Raw genomic sequence first — 19,887 nt, 5'->3', positions numbered from 1 at the left:
AAAGCTTACCTCAGTTCTGGCATGAAAAGCTACCTGATATAGTAGAAAGAAGTAATAAGGTGTATAGATTATCCGGATCATTTTCTGTGCCACACAGGGAATGGGGACTTTGGGTTCATTTGTGGGATATTCAGAACTTAGGACACTGAGGATACAAACTGAACTAGCTGGTCTCACCTTGGCCCACGACAGCAGCTTACCTGGATAAAGCACGTCACCACCAATCGGGCACAGTCCCAGGTGAGTGCTTCCCAGGCACTCATCTCTTCATTTCTCACCACCACCCTCAAAATTAGGAACTGCTACTACCCCTGCCATTTTATAAATGGAAAAAAACCAAGGCACAAAGAGGTTAGGTAACCTGCCTAAATTCACACTGCTAGGAAGATTTTCTTGGTTTTATTTTACTAACAGCAAAGATTCCATTCCAGCTAGCCATGATATCTCTAATTAATCCATCAGTAGAAAGGACTGGGAGGCTGGAGGGAAAAGACCAGTCAGAAAAATGTTCACAGGATGCGTGACAGATGATGAAGGTCTAGGCCACCATGGAGACAGGGGGCAGGGCTGCACAGGAAGAGGCAACTGGGGGAGCTGTGACAAAGTGGACATCTGCAAGACCTGGTCACAGTTGGATGTGAGGGGGTGGCAGTGGAAGTCGAGGTATGGATGGCCCTCTGGAGTCCAGCTTGCCCCTCTGGATGTGGGCAGTGCCATGAACCAAGGCAGGGCTTGCAAAAAGAGGAGCAGGTTGGGGAAAAATCGTTCAATATGAGATGCTTGGTTTTTTATATGTTTATAAGCATCAAACATGTGATATGTTTATATCATAGCTGAGATCTTGTAGGTAGTTGGATCTGGAGCTCGAAAGAGGACTAAGCTAAAGATAGAACATGTGAGCTGGAAGATTGACCTGTGGGACTAAGGGAGAGTAGTCAGGGTGAGGCCTCAGCCTCTGGGAAGGGGAGACCAGAAGAAGGGGACACCAAGGCATCAAGTGCAGGCAGAGGGCAAGGGCAAAAGAGGCTGAGAAGGACTCATCAGAGAGGCAGGAACGAGCAGGCAGAGCCAAGGGACAGTGAGGAAGGGAGAGGCCAGGACATTTGATCTCTCTAAAGAATCAAGTTAAATGAGGGCACCAGTGGCCGAGGCGTTGGGTACCCAAGACGCTGGGAGCGGCCTTCATGAAGCAGCTTTGGAGACATGTTAGGGCCATTGAACCTTGTTATAGAAGCCAGAGCGCAAGGGAGAAATCCAGTTGAAGGAGCCCAGAATGGAGGATGGTAGGTCCATGCTTATAAAGTACAAATTATTGGATTCTTACACTCTGCAAAACATTCATTTCCATCTTTCTACAGAGCTCCCAGATTATCATTTTAATGACTTTACCATGATCATTGATGAGATGGAATCAATACTTTCCATGAGACAAATATCTTCCTTCAATATCTAATTGTAAGCCTTTTAACAAATCTATAGACCGTATTATTATCTCTGTTTTGAACATGAGAAAAGTATGGCTTAAGGACATGAAGCAGTTTATCCAAGGCTGCAGCAGAGCTGGTGAAGGGTAGCCTCAGAACACAAACAGTGTGAATCCAGTCCTTTTGCACTTAAATATCACTCTATGATCCGGTGCCACCAAAAACAAAAACAAAAAAACCTAACTCATGCTCCTAAGTTACACATCTAGGTAGTTTCTGCCCATTGGTCTGCATGAAGCTTGATGTTTCTGCTGAGTTAATTAATACAGTTCTTCACCGGCCTCGTTTTCTTTCAGCCCCATCTCACTGCTCCTCATTTGTCAAGGAGTTGAGGGATCAGTGCAGAAAACACTGAGGGCAGGATGACTTACAAAGCCAAATACCAGGAGTTCTACCATCCTAAAAAAAGGGGAAAGAAAAAGATGCATTCATCCAGGAAATCCATCCAGTTATATCCTGAAATATAAATGCTTATCCCAAAGAACCTTCAATTAGGAAAACGTTTAACTGATGATTGAAACCATTTAATGCAGAAAACCATGCTGAACCCAGCAGAGTCCTTCCCAGCATTCTAAGTCATTTCAAAATATTTTTAGAGGTTTTTGTAAATACTTGGCCAAGAGCTATGAGAAATATTGCCCTGAGCAAGACAAAGTGGAACCCACAAGAACTCGAGCAAGAGTTGATAAAGGTTCAAGGGCACTTTTTTTTTTTTTTGTATCTGAATAAAACCCCCCCAGAAAATAATTTCAGAGCACCAAGTCTTCGAGGTGGCAGTTTCACACTGATGCTGCCACTGCAAAAGCTTGGTGGCCAGGAATTTGAAGTCTCTAGAGTTTCCCAGCCTTTCAGCATTATCGTTCAAAGGCCTCTTCCAGAGCAGTGTTTTCAAACATACCCAAGAGGAAATACATTTGGCCCCATGTAGGCCCATGTGTGCACTCAAATTTACACACTCATATACACACCCATACACATCTAACCGGTACCTGTTTTTTTCACAAAATAATACTTACCCTCACCATATGCAATTGATTCAAATATTTTCTTTCATATACTCTTTTATTTCTTAAAAATTCTGGTCCTCTGCTGTGTAGCACAGAGAACTCTCCCTAATATTCTGTGACAATCTATGTGGGAAAATAATCTGAAAGGGAATGGATTGTGTACATGTATAACTGAATCTCTTTGTTGTACGGTGGAAAGTATCAGGACATTGTCAATCAACTAGATGTCAGTGAAACTTTAGAAAATAAAAAAAAAATTCTGCTTCTTATACACAAATTTATTTTGTGAGGGCTTGAAGAGTTGCAACTTACAGCTTAGAAACCCTGTTCTAAAAGATCTAAGTGGAAGCGCTGCAGCCAGATGATCTCATGGGGGAAAAGCTGCACTTAGTATAATAGAGATGTGGTACATATACACGATGGAATATTACTCAGCCATTAAAAAGAATGAAATACAGGCATTTTTAGCAACATGGATGGACCTAGAAATTATGCTAAGTGAAGTCAGTCAGACAATGAGACACCAATATCAAATGCTTTCACTGACATGTGAAATCTGAAAAAAGGACAGAATGAACTTCTTTGCAGAACAGACTCACAGACTTTGAAAAACTTATGGTCTCCAAAGGAGACAGTTTGGGGGGTAGGGGGATGCACTGGGGTTGTGGGTTGGAAATCCTATAAAATTGGATTGTGATGATCATTGTACAACTATAAATGTAATAAATTCATTGAGTAATAAAAAAAAATTTTTTAAAGAAAAAAGAAAGAAAAAAAAGTGTATGTGCTTTGGAATTAAACAAAGTCCATCTTTCACACTTTCATTTGACACTAACTTTACAAGGTCTCAGGGTCCCCTGGGGTGTGCCCTTCTCCTGCCACATTCCCAGGGCCCACATTTTGAACTTAGAGATGTCACTTAGTCTGTGACAACTGCTGATAAAGTGCAGTTTCCATGGCTGAAGAAGCATGGGAAGGTCTCCATGTCTCTGCTGGCCCCCTGTCTGGTTTCAGATGTAATCTCAGTGCATTTGTTTTATTTCAGGGGAAACTTGACGCCCTGTGGGTCCTACTAAGGAAAGGATACGATCGTGTGTCCGTGATGCGTCCACAGCCAGGAGACACGGTAGGATTCATGGATGGTGTCGCATACATGCGTTCTTTTTCCCTCTCTCTCTGTTGAGCTGGAATAACTCCAGATACGCGAACCCAGCTATCATTTCACGTTATGACAAATCAGATATTAACTTTACAACTGACTAATTTGGGTTTTTACAAGACTTGGAGTTTCAACTTGCTTTTCTGAAAAGGATTTTGGCAGAAATAGGTTAGGTTAACTTCCAAGAGCTGGAGTTCTGAAGGTATAGGTACAGGGCTGGTTCTTAGGCAGCTCCAGGGGAGGGGCCGGTCACTCTTTGGCCACACTGGCCAGTGGTGATGAGCAGGACACCAGGCCCACAGAATGGAGAGGGGGAACAGGGGCCACGGAAAACTCTCCTATCTTCCAGCAGGGGTTGGGCTCAACTCGTCCAGGACCACAGGAGGACCTGCCACCCTGGTGAGGATTTGCCCCGAAACTGTCAGGGCCAAGATCACAGAGTGTCTCCGACTAGGAGATAGAGAGGGAGGAGGCAGCAGAGACCTGAGAAACCATCCAGCCTGAGTCCTCATTTTGTAAATGAGGAAACTGAGGACAAGAATATTTTGTTCTGTTCCAACAGTAATAATGCTGGAAACCACCTCAATTCTGCTGTAAGCACACCACTGCCATGTCTTCCTGGAAGGGCTGGTCTCTCTCCCATAAATTCTACAGAGCAAAGCTTGGGCCCAAATACACTCTCAACTATAAGCACATTGGCATCTTCCATCTGATCTCTAGGAATCTGGCTTATGATTAACCCAAGAGCCAAATAAAAGTATCTAATTTGGGGCTCCTTTCAAATCAAGTAGAGCTGAGTTTGAATCTCACTTCTTTCCTGCCTGGAAAACTCCAGGCAAGTCACTTAACCTCTCTTGAATGTCATCTTTATAAAAGAGTTGGTACCTGGAAGTTCCTGTCGTGGCTCAGTGGTTAGTGAATCTGACTAGGAACTATGAGGTTGAGGGTCTGATCCCTGGCCTCGCTCAGTAGGTTAAGGATCTGGCGTTGCCATGAGCTGTGGTGTAGGTCGCAGACACGGCTCAGATCTGGCGTTGCTGTGGCTGTGGTGTAGGCCGGTGGCTACAGCTCTGATTAGACCCCTAGCCTGGAAACCTCCATATGCCACTGATGCGGCCCTAGAAAAGACAAAAAAAAAAAAAAAAAAAAAGAGTTGGTACCAAATTCTTCATAGGCTGCTGCTTGGAGAAGGTAATGTTTGTAAAAAAAATTGGCCTAATGTTGAACACACAGTAATGCTCAATGGCAGATATTGTTATGCTCTTCTACTGTCTGAAGGGTTGATGCAAAAATTCAAACTATATTGCAATCGACGTGTATCAGGTATATCCACATCTTTACCCCGCCGGCTCAACTAATAACACAAGCACAAAGCCAGTTAGGCGAGCCTCTCTCCCCTGTGCACCTAGTGACAGTGGGTGCTTTGTGGCTGAGGGGATATGGTCTAAACGTTCATCATCTCTTCAGGCTGCTGCCCAGCTAGCCATTCCTGCTCCAGGTTGTGTCGGGGACAACAGCCAAGTATGACATTAAAAAAAAAAAAAACAGAGCATATAGGTGCTGGACCAGTTTGGCTCTCATGATGTATGGAATTTGTACTTTGTCTATGGAAGTCAACAAGAACCCTTTGCTAGAGTAGATTTTAAAGAACAGACTCTACAGGTCACAGAAATGAACCCATATAAACTTTGTACTCAGGGTGGTATTTGGCCTTGTAAGTTATACATCTGGTTTCTAGGGAAAATTAGGGGTTTTGGTTTTTTTTTTTTTTTAGCCTACATGAGACTCATCTAACAAATTAAGAGGAAACAATAAGATCTCTAAACTTGGGTTCGGCAATATTATTCTTTTGTGACAGAACATGCTAGTCCAGTGCACAAGCCCATTTTTTTCAAAGCAGCTGAAAAACATCGCCACTAAAATTTAACATTCCATTCTTTGCTGACCAGTTTGGCAGAAACAAATTTATAAACTGGGCCAACCAGAGAAGGCGTGTAGGAAAGGAGAAGGATAGAGAGAAATCTTATCACATTTAAGCTCGAAGAACCAAAGTTATTTGACAACAAAAGGTTGATTGGATAAATCCAACAAGAGGGAATGAAAATGGATGGAATTTCTTCTAATCAATCCCACCTACCTTGACTTTCTTATTTGATAATTTTGAATGAACGTTTGTACTTAACATTTGAAGGGTGTTCTCTAGGCTTTGGAGTAAGACAATTTCACCTTGAAATTTCCTTTCTCCAAACAGATGAAATAATAGATGTGAAGAACAGAAGGTCTGAAAATTAGGATACTTTTGACCCTGTTCTCAGCAGTGTCACAAATTATGATTGTCCAGCCTACTTGTAATTGGGCTTCCTTTCTAGAAATCCTGCTAAAATTTTAAGACAAATGTGAGACTAGGTGCAGCAAACTGTGTCCTGGAGGTCATGGTGAAGGCCGAAGACATCTAGACGTGCCCATGGAGTTACCTAAGACAAGTCACACATAAAGCAGAAAGGGGAATTCAGGGCTGCCTTATGGCAACTGAGGAAAGAATTCCAAGAGAAGGGAGGCCCATACAGTAGCTTTGTCTGCATGCTCGTCGTTCTCTTTCATTTTGCATAACCTTGGGAGACTCACAGCAGACCTACCTTCTTTGCACGGTGGTGACTGTAAGAATTCCTCAGCTCTGATTTATGGGCTCACCACATTTTCCATAAACGCAAAATGACTACATCCAGGCATGTGCTCATGAACAAGAGTCACAGGTTCTGAATTTTTCCTTTAAAACAAAAACAAAAACAAACATCACCTAATTGCGTTCTTGGTTAACATTCTGAATTGTTTTCAAACACATGTTGACCTCACAGAAAACCTGGCAGTTCTTCCTTCTCAGTTGCCTGCTCCGTCCTTCTCAGCGAACCCAGCCCAGCCTCGCAGAGGCAGACGCAGGCTCACCAGCAGAGCCTCTGAGGCTGCTGGAAAACTGAGGGCCTCCCGCCCCCACCGCAGAGCAGAGGGCTGGGGAGGCCCGAGCCCAGAGCCACATCCTTCCCTGGGATGGGTGCCTGCCTCCTCGGAGCTGTCCCAGCCCTGGGTCAGGGAAAACATGAATGGGATGACAGCAAGAGACACTGTCTGTCACCACCCATCTTCTTCTTCCGGCCTGGGGTGGGCTCAAGGTCCTGTTGTTTTTTCGGAGCCCACCCAGAAACCCTGAGCTAACATAAAAGAGAAAGTTCCAAAGCAGCCACTTAAATAGCAAACCAGTAACACATCTGATCCTAAGATTTAGAGAGTTCATGAAGCAAATGGTATCTTTTGCTCTTTTGCTTGAACCATTCCCCTGCTTCCCACCACTGTGGTTTTTTTTTTTTTTTTTTTTTTTTGTCTTTGTAGGGCCACATCTGTGGCATATGGAGGTTCCCAGGCTAGGGGTCCAATCGGAGCCATAGCCACCGGAGACCTACACCACAGCCACAGCAATGCCAGATCCGAGCCACGTCTATGACCTGCACAACAGGTCCGGCAACACCAGATCATTTAACCCACTGAGTGAAGCCAGGGACTGAACCCTCGTCTTCTATGATACTCAGGATATTCATTAGTGCTGAGCCACAACGGGAACTCCCATGCTCTTTCTAAAAGAGGGAACTCAGCATGCCATCCCAAAGCTTCAGATGTGCAAAAACTAAAGAAAAGCCCCAAATCCTTAGCCGGATTGGAAAGACTCCCCTTGTCATTTTACCTGCTACCCGCCCCCGCTATGTTCCCCCATGACTCCAAAAAGGCTCCAGCTGCCTGGAATTGCTCTGCATTCTCTGAATGTGCCAGCATCTTTTGTGTCTCCCTGCCTTTGCATAATTCCAGTTTCTCTGCTTGAAACGTCTTTCCCATCATCTCTACTGAGTGAACTGTCACCTTGGTAAGATTGTCCATGGTCCCCATGGTATCCCTGTCGCTGTCCAGACTTGGGCTTTAGAGGGGGCGTTGCCAAAGCAGAGTGCATTGGCAGAGACTAAGCAAGAGAGTATGGAAATTAGAACCTGTGTCCCAGGAGCATGCTTCGAGATGGTCCACAGGGCTTCCATCACACCCGGGCCCTAATTTCAGAACACATACTCACTTTTTAAGGACAAATGGTGGAAGGAATTGAGAAATGTTCAGTCTAAGGAAGGAGACTTAAAGTGACCCCTGGGAACTTTCTTACTTGGTCATTTCTTGCTCATCACATTATGCATGCCTTTTATCGCCTCTTTTTTCTTTTTATTATATTTGATTTACAAAGTTCTATCAATTTCTGCTGTACAGCAAAGTGACCCAGTCATACATATATAAACATTCTTTTTCATAACCTATTTTTAATCATTTAACCTTATTCAGGGAATAATCTTTCTATGCCTCTCACAGTGTGAGTGGTTGTACAATATCATTTTTAACAGCCCTGTCATATTCCATTGTCCATCTGTAACATAATATTTCTGCCTGTCTTCTCTTTTTGGAAATTTCTTTCCAGATGCTTATTTTTATGAAGGAAGCATAGTCAGTCCGCTTGTTGCCAAATCACTGTGCACATTCATGAGTGTTTCCTTAGGAGAAGCATACAGCTGGCTGCTGGATCGAACAATGTGCAAAATTTTCAAGTTTTGCTACATAGTGCCAGAGCGCCCTCCTTATTCATTACTGTCTGAAACGCTGTGTGTATTAACCCTAGAGTCAGCATCTATGAAAAACCCATCTCCCATTAACATTATTAAGCTTAACTATTTGATAGGTGCTAATTCAATTTGCATTTTTGTTACTGAAGTGAAACATTTGTTCAAATATTTATTTTCTCTTTGGTTAATTGCTTATATATACCCTCGGCTCGTTTTTCTATTGGATGTTTTAGCCCGGATTTTTATACGGCTATTTGCTAAACTCATCTTCATTCATTTGTTAGTCAAATGCTTTGAGGACCTCCTTTATGTCAGACCCTGTGTTATACATTAAGTATATGGTACTTACTTGATGAAACTTGAAGTCTAACATATGTATATGTGTGTATCTCTGTGTGTGTATGTATAGATAAATAGGTATAGATATAGGTAGTCTTCAAGGTTCTTCCTAGTTTGTCATATACTTTTTAACTTTTTAAAAATATATTAAAGTTATCTATAATTTTATAGTCGAATCTAGAAATCTTTATAATTTCTGCCTTTGGTATCAAAGTTAGAACATACCCCAAGAGAACATAAATTTTCACAAAACTTGCTCTTATTTCTATGCCCTCAGACTTCGTTTTTGGTGGCAATGTGAGCTGGCACCTTTTCTGTAACTTCCTGGATATTTTATTGTAAGTTGGGGCAAAGTGCCCAGGAGCTATCAGCCATATGTGCTATTAAAGCAGAAGCCCTGGAGCAGTGCAGTCTTGGAAGGGCAGAACAGGACTTGGGTTTACTCTGGGTCAGCCCAGAAGCCAGAGCTAGAGCAGAGGCAGAAGTTACAGTGAAATCCATTTCATCTTAAAGGATCAAAGGAAGTTTCAGCAACAAAATGGGCAGGATTCCTGGGCTTGTTACATGTTACTAAAGATAGATAAAACCAGTTAAAGGAGTTCTCGTCATGGCTCAGCCATTAACAAATCTGACTAGCATCCGTGAGGACGAAGGTTCAGTCCCTGTCCTTGCTCAGTGAGTTAAGGATCCAGAGTTCCCATCATGGCTCAGCAGTTAACAAATCTGACTAGCATCCATGAGGACGAAGGTTCAATCCCTGTCCTTGCTCAGTGAGTTGCTGTGAGCTGTGGTATAGGTTGCAGACGCGGCTTGGATCCTGTGTTGCTGTGGCGTAGGAAAGCAGCTGTAGCTCCTATTCCACCCCTAGCCTGGGAACCTCCATGTGCCGCAGGTGCAGCTCTAAAAAGCAAAACAAAAAACAAACCAAAAAAAAAAACCTCATTTAAACCTCTGGGCCAGAATTAGAGGAGAGGATTCCTGTAGCAGATCAGCAGTTCTCAATTCTCAATCTTGAGCACAGGATCATCTGGAAGTTTTGTTATAGCACAGGTCTGGGGCAGGGCCTGGGAATTAGCATTTCTAACAAATGCCAATGCTGCTGGTCTGGGTACCAAATTTTGGAACCAATGAGATAAATGGAACTAGATGGACCTTCGAGAGCCCTCTAACCCTGACAGCTTGAGATTCGAAGTCAGCATTTCAATGCTTATTTGACCACCAGCGTCTACTTCCCTGTGTTTCCCCAGAGAACACCTTATTGACATAACTGGGGAATAACTACTCTAGCTGAAGTCACAATACTAAGTCGCATCCAATTGTAGAGAAATCTGGCCAGGAGCAGACACTTTTGTTCCTAGATTACTAATTTCAAACACAGAAATGTCGGGGAAGTTCAGAGACCTGAGTTCATGGCATCGAGTGATTTTTTTCAACCTGGTTGCCTATCGTGATCCTCTGGGGGAGCTTTAAAGCCCTGATGCCAAAGGTTCTACTTAATTTGTCTGGGATGAAGTCTGGATGATCGGGATTTTAAAAGCTCCCCAGGTCATTCTAATGGGCAACTAAGGTTGAGAGTCAGTGATCTCGTTTGATTTCCTGTTTCTCATGCCAGACAGCCTCTTCTCTGTCCTTCTGGGACCGATTTGAAGGCAACTCCCCCTATTCCTTCAGGACCTCAACTCCTGTGTCTCGTAGGCATGCGGAAAATGGGTGATTCCAATCTTCACGTGCTCTCAACTGTCCCTTTCCTATCTGGAAGGCACCTAACATTGATTCCACCTGTGTTGTTGTTACTGCTTTTGGACAAAGCAGATGGAAGAGAAAAACTATAACTCTGCCTCTTCTGTCTTTTCCGGATGGAATTCAATCAATACCTCAACCCATTGAAACTCTCCACAGTCATTTTTTCCCCGGCTTTAACCTCTCACCCCCTGCACGCGCCCTGGCAGGAGTCACTAGGGTTGGATGTCTCCTTTGTTTTCAGCTCCTCGTTTCTCCCAGATCTGGCGCTGGGAGGCTGGTACATTCCATTACTATCAGCAAGAACAAAATACAAGGCACATTCTGAGCTTGTTTTGCAAGGCTGGGCCTCCTTGCCATCAGAAGAGACCCAGGAAACCCACACACACACGTAAATGTACATAAACAACGTTAGAAACTCATCCGAAGCACAGCCCCAGGGATTGTGCAATCTTCTGCCCGAGTTCCAGCCCCGGGGCTGCCGTCTGCACAGCTGTTTCCAATAAAGGACCTGGGCCGGTCACATGGGTCCCCGTGCCTCCCTGCTGCCGCAGAAGCGAGAATCACCCGGGCAGGTTATCTCTGAGGGGAAGAGAGTGTCCTCAGCCCAGTCCTTCGAAAGCAGATGAGCCTCCTGTAACATAAACAGACTCAGAGAAAGCATCCCCGCTCCGTTTCTCTCTTCCCCGTTTCCCCCTCCTTCACGCTCCCTGCATCACCTTCTCCTTCTTCCTTCTTTACCTTGGCTGCCTCCCCTCAAAAATGGTCCCAGCGGACTTCTGTTGTGAGGGAGTTCCCCTCGTGGCTCAGTGGGTTATGAACCCAACTAGTATCCATGAGGATGGAGGTTCAATCCCTGGCCCCGCTCAGGAGGTTAAAGGATCTGGTCTTTGCCGTGAGCTGTAGGTGTAGGTCACAGATGTTGCTGGGATCCCAGGTTGCAGTGGCTGTGGCATAGGCTGGCAGCTGCAGCTCCAATTTGACCCCTAGCCTGGGAACCTCCATGTGCCACAGATGTGGCCCTAAAAGGCAAAAAAAAAAATTTTTTTAATCTATTGTGCTCCCAATAAGAATCCATCTAATCCAGTGCTGGGCACTAGGGGTGCCAATTGGAATAGGACTTAATTCTGGCTTACTGGAGTTCAGTGTATGATTTGAAAGAGAAGAGTGGGTCAAGCATTGTATTAATTGCAAATGGTTATAGAAGCACAGATCCATCCACAATTACAGGGAAGAATTATGCTCTCCATTTTATGGAGCAGAAATTGAGCCTCAGAGGAGGTTATTAACTTTCCCAAGGACACACAGCCAGCTTCAAGGCGTGTTCTATCCCCATACCTTGTGTGCCAGCTCCAGCACAAAGCCTGGAGCTTTGCACCTAAATTTAGGTGTTAGATCTGGGGCTTAATTCAGGACTAACAGACTTGAAGTCCATACTTGGGATTCCTTAAATTCTTCATGCATTTGATAGATACCCGTTGAACACTCTCTATGAGATGAGCACTAAGGTTATGCTGGCTGCTCATCAATTAATAAGATGTGATGCTGCCCTTGAGAAGCAGGGACAAATGGTAAGGCCCCAAACACCACCTGTGTGCAAGGCTTTTCTCAACCCAGGAGAGCATTTCACCAGCCACGGGGGCAAAAGAAGCTCTAGAAGCGGCCTTTAAGCTGAGACCAGAGAGGAGCTGTGGAGAGAGGCTATTCTAGCAAGAGGGAAGCTTGAGCAAGGATCTGGAGGTCACCTGTGGCTCCTTCCAGGTGTTTTAAGCAGAGCTGTGATCAGATAGTGTTTTAGAAAAGTTACGCTGGCTGCAGCATGGAGCTGATGGCAGCCTGGCCAGAGGTGGTGGAGGGAGGAGGAAAGAGTCCAGATTGAGGAGATGTTGAGGAAACAGAATGACGGGGTTTGATAACTGGCTGAGATGGAGGATGGGAGGGAGGGGTGTCTGGAGGACCTCCAGGGTTTGGTCCAAGCTGGCTGTGTCTCCGTTAACCAGGAGGAGGGCACAGAAAGAGCTTTGAAGGGGAAGGGAGATGAGGACTTACCGAGTGTGAGGTACCTGTGGGACAGCCAGGCAGAGATGGCCAGGAGCAGGGCGTGGACCACGGAGCAGCTAAGGCACAAACTCCAGAGATGCTCACTCCCAGGGCCTTACACATGTAGCGTGGTCACCTGCAGGACCTGAGGGAAAGTATCTCCTGAAAGTGTGTGCCTTGACTGCCCCACTGGGCTCCCCCTGGTCCCGATCTGTGCAGGACACAGTTTGCTCTGCTCAAAGCTCTGAGCCAGAGGCAACGATGTAAGAGTCATCAGACTGGCGGTTGAGACCAATGTGAATAGATGCAGAGCCCAGGGGAGTGTGGCGAGAGAGAAGGGAAATCGGCTAAGGGCTGAGCTTTGCTCACATCCTTTGAGGCAGGGTGAGGAAAGAAAAAGAAGGACAAGAAGAAAACTAAGAAGGACCACCCCGAGAGAGGGAAGGTGTGACAGGAGCGTCTTGGGTCATGGAAGCCGAGGAAAGATGGTACATCACAGAGGAAGGCAGGGCCCACAGCATCAAGTGTGGGAAATGTAGGTGCAAGCTGACCACAATCCTTGAATGAGATTAACAGAAGGAACGTGGGAGTGATCTTGGCGCTCTAGGCTGAGTGCAGTGAGGGGGGCAGGAGTGAGGCTTGGTGGAGAATGGGGTGGGGGGAGGGGAGAGCCAAAGCAGTAGCTAGAGGAGAACTGGGGTGTATAGGGCTCTTTGTTATTAAGGTGGAGGACTTGAGCATCATTAAGAGCTCAAGACAGAAGCCCAGGAGGAGAAGAGATTGAAGAGCTCATTGATGGAGAGCAGGACACCCTAAGAGGACTTAAAGGACCCAGAGGCCAGAAAATGGCACTCTGCCTTAGTGACCTGGGTGAAGAAGCCCAAGATGGGCTCCCAGGTATGGGCGAGAGGACAGGAAGCAGAGGCACCCCGTCCATGGCCTCCGTCTTCCCTTTGATGATCTGGCTGAGTGGGCAGATGGAGGTAGAGTGTCTGAGGGGAAGATGAGGAAGAAACCAGCCTTTGGAATCCCATCTGTCCTGGGGGGTCAGCACTTTCTGCAGGTCCACCTCATGCAAGAGATGGTGATTTGGGATGCAGTGTTGCAAGCAATCCACCCCCAAGAGAACCCACTGGTGAATCCCATGAATATACTGCTGTGTGTTTTTGCTCTCGGTGGGCAGAATGGAAATAATGACCTTCTCTACCTTGACCTTCTCATGACACCTAAAGAGCAATGTTAACTGCTTTGGGGCTTTTTGTTGTATTTTGGGTTTGCTTTCCTTTGTTAATGAAGGCCTCCCACTTCTCTGAGAAGTTAATATCACAATATCTAGTGATGACCAATAAACTAGCTTTATATTGGATTATAATCATCTACCTAAGGGTAGGATCCTTGTCATACGTAAATATTGTGGCATAGCTCTGTATTTCATAGAAAAGACCATTAATAAATATTCCTGGAGTTCCCATCGTGGCTCAATGGTTAACGAATCCGACTAGGAACCGTGAGGTTGCTCAGTGGGTTAAGGATCCGACGTTGCCATGAGCTGCGGTGTAGGTCGCAGACGTGGCTTGGATCCCAAGTTGCTGTGGCTGTGGCATAGGCCCGGAGGCTACAGCTCCGATTAGACCCCTATCCTGGGAACCTCCATATGCTGCAGAAGCAGCTCTAGAAGTGGCAAAGACAAAAAAAAAAGAAAGAAAAAATTCCTGATCAGGATTAAGTTCAAGCAACAATTCTGGAGTTAGTCCCTTTCTCTACCATATACCAGCTGGGTTACTTTTCAGGTCACTTTTTTAAGATCACTTCTGTTTGCCAGGGAATTGTTTCCTGGACATGCAGGCACCTAGATGTGAAGGCTGTGCTTGGGGCAGATGTCCACCTTGTACTTCGCTGGACGGCCCCCTGAGACAGGCACGCATCCCGCCGTAGGGAGGGGTATCTTTTCCTGATTTACACAAAGGCACCATGTGATGAACCCCATCACTTGAAAATAAAAAGCAGTTCATTTCCTTCCAAGGATTGCTTTAGATACTTTGAAACTATTGTTCAGTCCAGTGGATTTTCCCAGTTGTATCATTCCCGTTACATCCTTTTCACCATTTCTTGTACTCACCCAGAAAGCACTGATTTGGTTTATAGAGTGTTTACCCTATAGCATCACCTTTCTTTATTCAGTTGTGATCATACACGTATATAACTAGTGTCTAATTCTTTCACTTAATTTTATCCCTGAAAGCATAAAGGGGGAAACAATTTTTTAAATCATTTTTTTCTAGGCAATTAAAATCATTAAAAGCACTGTTTTATATGTACTGATAAGACATTCCTTCCTGAATATTAGCTTTTTTGGCCATGCGCACAGCCTGCAGAAGTTCCCAGGCCAGAGATCAAATCCAAATCACAACAGTGACAAAGCTGAACCCTTAGCTGCCAGGCCGCCAGGGAACTCCTGAATACTGGCAATTTTAAAGCACATGGATGTTTGTGTAAAGACATGAGCATTCCCCATTTGAACTGCTCGTTGGTGAAACAACACTTCCAACTGCATAAATACCAGCACATCAGATTTCTAACACACACCCAAACAACGTGGTGAAAATTGATGACTTGGGCAAGTGGCCACGTCCAGAATACACACAGTTGGTTGGATGACAGTCTGTAGAAAAGTTCACCTGATCCTGCAGTTATCAGTCATTTCCCTGCCACAGAGAAACCTTTTGCATTTGAAGCTCCTAACTTGCGTTTTCCTCGGAATTTGCTTCTCTGCATCTCTAGTAAATCCCTGTTCTGACAACACCGATTGTCAAAAATGAAATGAACAGAGCCAACCCCCAAAGCAGAAAATGTTGACTCACTTGCTGGGCAGGATCATTACCACCAAATGATTACTGAAATGCTGGAAAAGGCTCTTTGGAAAAGGCAGACAAGCCTGAAACATCAAAAGAATAGACAACTGGTTGAGGAGACAGAACGGATGTTGGGCAAGGTAGCTGCTGGCTGGACCAAGAGAGAGCTGAAGGGAAGGAGAGCCCTAGAGGAAACGGCAAGCACTGGGAATCTGAGAGGGTGGAAGCCCGTCCCCAGGACTGGTAGACACTTGCATTGGGCTTTGGAGGAAAGTAAAGACTTAGTCAAACAGACAGGTTGTAGAAGGGCCACGGTAGTAGCTTTCCAGGACCACTTGCAGCCCATCGGTGCCCAGGGCCAAGAGTTCAGAGTGAGAGGAGACATCTCAGGATGGAGAGCAGGGGATGAGTGGTACCTCAAAAGGCCAGAAGGGGAACAAGGGTTAGATTTTACCACCCTGATGATGGGCCTAAAAACTTGGACTCTAACCACGTTGAGCTAATCTTCATCTGGGCTAAGTATTAGAGTGCCAAATTACATCATATCTTAAGAAATGTAACCTAACACAATGTTTCTCAGTGGGTTTGCAAAGCTCTGGTTTGACTAGGTATTAATAGCGTTTTTAATTGTTTTTAATTGGTATAGAAAAGTTGGGCATAGGCATCTTGTGTTTGGAATAGCCAGGTTAAAATAGTTCTACCAAAGCTCACTTATAATGGTCCATGGGTTGTGAGGCTTGGATTTAAATGGTGACACAGGGACATAGAGGAAGGTGGCATTCTCTGACACTGGTTGCAGCCTGGCATGGAGAAAAAGAGCAATTAAAAAAAAAAAAGAGCATTAGGTGTATATTTTTTCAGCAAAATTCTCAAAGTCAACGAGGAGAGGAGAGCCACATATACCCCAAGTATCCCACCAAGAAACCACCTGTTAATATTACTCGGTGCTGTGATTCAGAGCAACTAATCAAACACTTATTGAATGTACAAGGTACTTAAAAAAAAAGGAGTCTGTAATTTTGTTAAGTGATGCTTTATGTTAATTTATGAATTATGCTTTGGAATTCTCTAAGTCATATGTGGTTAACTTTACATTAATAAAAATGTAGACATTTTATGTATACATGGGAAAATTGGAAATTTCCTTCAGTAACTTTATTCTTTACAAAAGTTATAAATAAATAAAATGATTTAACTTCTAAAGAAAAAAAAAAAAAAGAGTATTGATGGAATTCCCATCATGGCTTAGCAGTAATGAATCCGACTAGTGACCTTGAGGAGGCGGGTTTGATCCCTGGCCTCGCTCAGTGGGTTAAGGATCTGGCATTGCCGTGAGCTGTGGTGTAGGTGGCAGACATGGCTCAGATCTGGCATTGCTGTGGCTGTGGCGTAGGCCAGCAACTGCAGCTCCACGTCGACCCCTAGCCTGGAAACTTCAATATGTTGTGGTGTGGCTCTAAAAAAAGACCAAAAAAAAAAAAAAGTATTGAGAGACCTAAGTTAAATCCTAGTGTAGCCTCATGGCCTTCGTTATATTAATCAGCCTCACTGAGCCTCCTTGTACATCGAAGGGATCCATTAATCTCTACTTTTGTAGGTGTGTCAGGATGAAATAAAATAAGGGTAAATAATCCATATAGTTGGGAGTTCGTTTTCTTCCCGGCACCCCAAAGTAGAATTGATTTCAGAGGAGTTTATTAGATCTCAACATGTGTGAAAAACTTCTCAGAATTAGTCTCATGTTTAAATTGGCAAGAACTAAAAGAATCAAGTCATAGTAAGTCTTTATGTGAAGGTCAATGCCTTCTTACTTGATTGAAGCTTTATATTGACTTTTTTTTCAGTCACTCAATTCACAGAACCACTGAAAAAGCAGACATTTCTATCTAACAGTAGAAAAGAAAGATTTGGTTTTTACTTTGAGTAAACAAGGATCTTCAAAGATTTTATCAGTGTCTGATATCAAGCTGTAAGTCCCCAATAGATCTGAAGAGAAAGTTCAGTTTGCTTGCCACTGACTCCTGACCCTTCATAAACTTTTGTAAGAGTAGATCATTTAGGAAAAAGGAAAAAAAAAAAAAAAGCAAATTATAGGAAATGTTCCTAGAGGGTGTGATTTATTTTGGCAGAGCCCTTTCCCTGGATGTTTGAATTCTCAGGGGTATTTATTCAGTTCTCACCCTTGGAAACCTTTCCTCCACTGTCTCATTGAAGAGGAACATGAGTACTCAGAATTCTTGGCTTACTTTCTTGAATTTACAAAAGAAAAAGTTCAAGACATCCTCTGTCCACAGCAAAAACCAAACTATACCCCTGCAAAGTTAACTGTTTTTGGAGAGGTTAAACCCAAAGTTGATGCTACAAAATATACCATCTTGAGATTTTTTTTTTTTTTTTTGCACCAACTTCCTGCCCCAGAAGGCAGCATCTCTCTAAATCAATAGATGTGAAGGCAGCTGATGTGGTTGAAGCCTCCCTCTCCCGCCTCTTCTAATCCCCCATAACCTAACCCCTCTCTTCCACACCCATATACACTCCCATTCTCATCATCATCACCATTTTATAGCTTAGCTGATAAATTTCACCTTTCAATTGCCTCATCTCCCAAACAGCTGTAGCAACAGAAGGTCAAGTCCTGGGATCAAGTTGCAAACAGTGAACAGAGGAGAATTAAATACTCTGGGCTGAACAAGGCAGGGCTGGGTAATAAAGACACCCCTCTTGAAATTCTCTGACCTCATTTATCTCCTTCCAAACAGAGTCAGGATTGAGGGAGATTGGGCTTGGTTCTAGGGTCAAAACTTCACCCCATGGGTAACATTTGGGGGAAACGCTCTACTTTGTTCAAACACTTGGCTGTGATGGGTCTGCTCCTCCAGCTGAGGGCACTGGAAAAGATCATCTCTAGGGATAGTCTGCACCTCTGCAATAGGCTTCAGTTGAGACATATTTCAACACAGCCTGATGGGAGGTTCTATTCTCACCCGAAAGTGTTAGGTTGAATCAATGGTGGCAGAATCTGATCTAGGAGATAGTCTTCCAGAATTCACAGTGTGGAGGAGAGCCAACCTGCTGTGGGATGTCCACGTGCACCCCCATCTTCTCCCAACATGCCCAAAACCACCCCACCTCGACCAGACCGTCAGATTCAGGAATAGATTGGGGATTCCTCATGATCCCAGTCCCTTCATTTTCAAGGTAAGGAAACAGGTCCAGAAAGGCAGTAGAGACACCTTCAAACACCTCTTCTTATTTGCTCCCCATCACCACCTTACTCATCTCCCTTTTGCATATTTGGAAGTGTAATACCGGCATAATAGGACCCTCACTCCATTCAAGGCCACAGAGGGAATTAGTGGAAGTGTTAAGACCAGAACCTACCAGCTCTATACTGCCTGGCTCTCCTTGAACCCTCACCCCAGGCCAGGGGAAGAGGGTGGGGATCCAGATTGTGCTTGATCTCTTGAAGAAAAGGTAAACCAAACAGAACTTTGGAAAGGAGAGCTGGCCCCTGCCACCCAACCTCCTCCTTTCCTGTCCTACCATTTCCCACCTCCCAAAACCTGTGCATTTTTATACCCTGCCCAAGATGACATGTCACAGGATGCCCTCCCACAGTGTGCTGCACTCCCAACGACCTCATATTTTCTCTCCCTGATTCCACCTTTGCATGCCTCCCCCTTTACCACCAGCACCGTGTCTAGGGACAGAGTATAGCCACGCATTCGACAAACAAGTCTTGAGTGCCTAGCCTGCAACAGGCCCCACACTAGGCGGTAGGAGTTTACACGAAGGAGGCAATATCCCTACCCCTGTTGGGTGTACGTCAGAGTAGTCAGAAAAACACTGAACTAGAATTTGCTGTTATAAGTGTTATGGAAGGCGGGGCATTTGATGTTCCAATGAGCATAGAGCAAGGAGATTTCACCTGGGCTCAGGGATCAGGGAAGACTTCCAAGAAGAGACTATTGGATTAAGACCCAAAGGATGAGCTCTCCTGGTAAAGTGCGGGAAAGACTTTCTGGTTGGAACGGACAGCGTGCGTGAAGGTCCAGATGGGAGGGAAGCTGACAGAGGTGGCAGGAGCAGACACCAGAGTAGGGGAGGGGAGAGCAGTCACACCTCACCTACTGGCTGTGCCTTCTCCATCCTTTTGTCTGCCTTCAGGTACCCAGCCCTGGAAGGCGCTCCCCAGACTCCTGCTCATTGTCTGGCCCCTGCTTCCTCAGGTGTTCATAGCTACTGTCACAGAACTTAGCATCATTTTAATTTAAAGCCAGAACTGACATTTCACTCCCTGAGGAAGCCATGAATGATCTGAGGAAAGGGACCGTAGCTCTCTTTTATTTCTTTTCACTTTCCCTTACAGCACTGAAGACATGGTTCAATTTATTTTCCTGTCCTAGGGATTATGATTTTTTTCTGCAACCCCCAGGTGGTCACAGCTGTTTAGAAACTTTTATGATGTTCCCTTCATAAGCAACTGCATTTCAGTAGTGGGCAGAGATGTCTCAAAAAAGAAAAAACATGCCTTTTAATAAAGATAGAGGATTTGTGCTGTCTTCTTGGGGCATCTTCAGGTAAAATGAGGTTGATTAAGGGTTATTACAACATGAAACTTTG

The 19,887-nt window shown here is 44.7% G+C and overlaps 1 protein-coding gene across 6 annotated transcripts in view; it reads left to right on the top strand.

The window, feature by feature from the left end:
• The window catches only part of ANTXR1 (ANTXR cell adhesion molecule 1), a 240,535-nt gene that overhangs the window by 181,360 nt on the left and 39,288 nt on the right, over positions 1–19,887 (top strand). For 2 of the 6 annotated variants that reach the window (XM_003125066.7, XM_085019044.1), the window contains exon 17: positions 3,537–3,617. In XM_003125066.7, the coding sequence (XP_003125114.3) occupies positions 3,537–3,617 (81 nt within the window). Of the gene's footprint in view, positions 1–3,536; positions 4,671–7,118; positions 9,308–9,403; positions 12,812–19,887 lie in introns of those variants that run through there. The other 4 variants (XR_014841791.1, XR_014841790.1, XR_014841788.1 and 1 more) reach the window with 4 other exon arrangements.

This window comes from Sus scrofa, chromosome 3 (assembly GCF_054392235.1).
Source record: "Sus scrofa isolate SSC_HxYL_T2T_F1_AM1 chromosome 3, Sscrofa_HxYL_maternal_Yorkshire_Landrace_v2.0, whole genome shotgun sequence".
NCBI classification, from domain to species: Eukaryota; Metazoa; Chordata; class Mammalia; order Artiodactyla; family Suidae; genus Sus; species Sus scrofa.
Note: the sequence above shows the minus strand (reverse complement) of the source record. Positions and strands in the feature narration are given on the sequence as shown.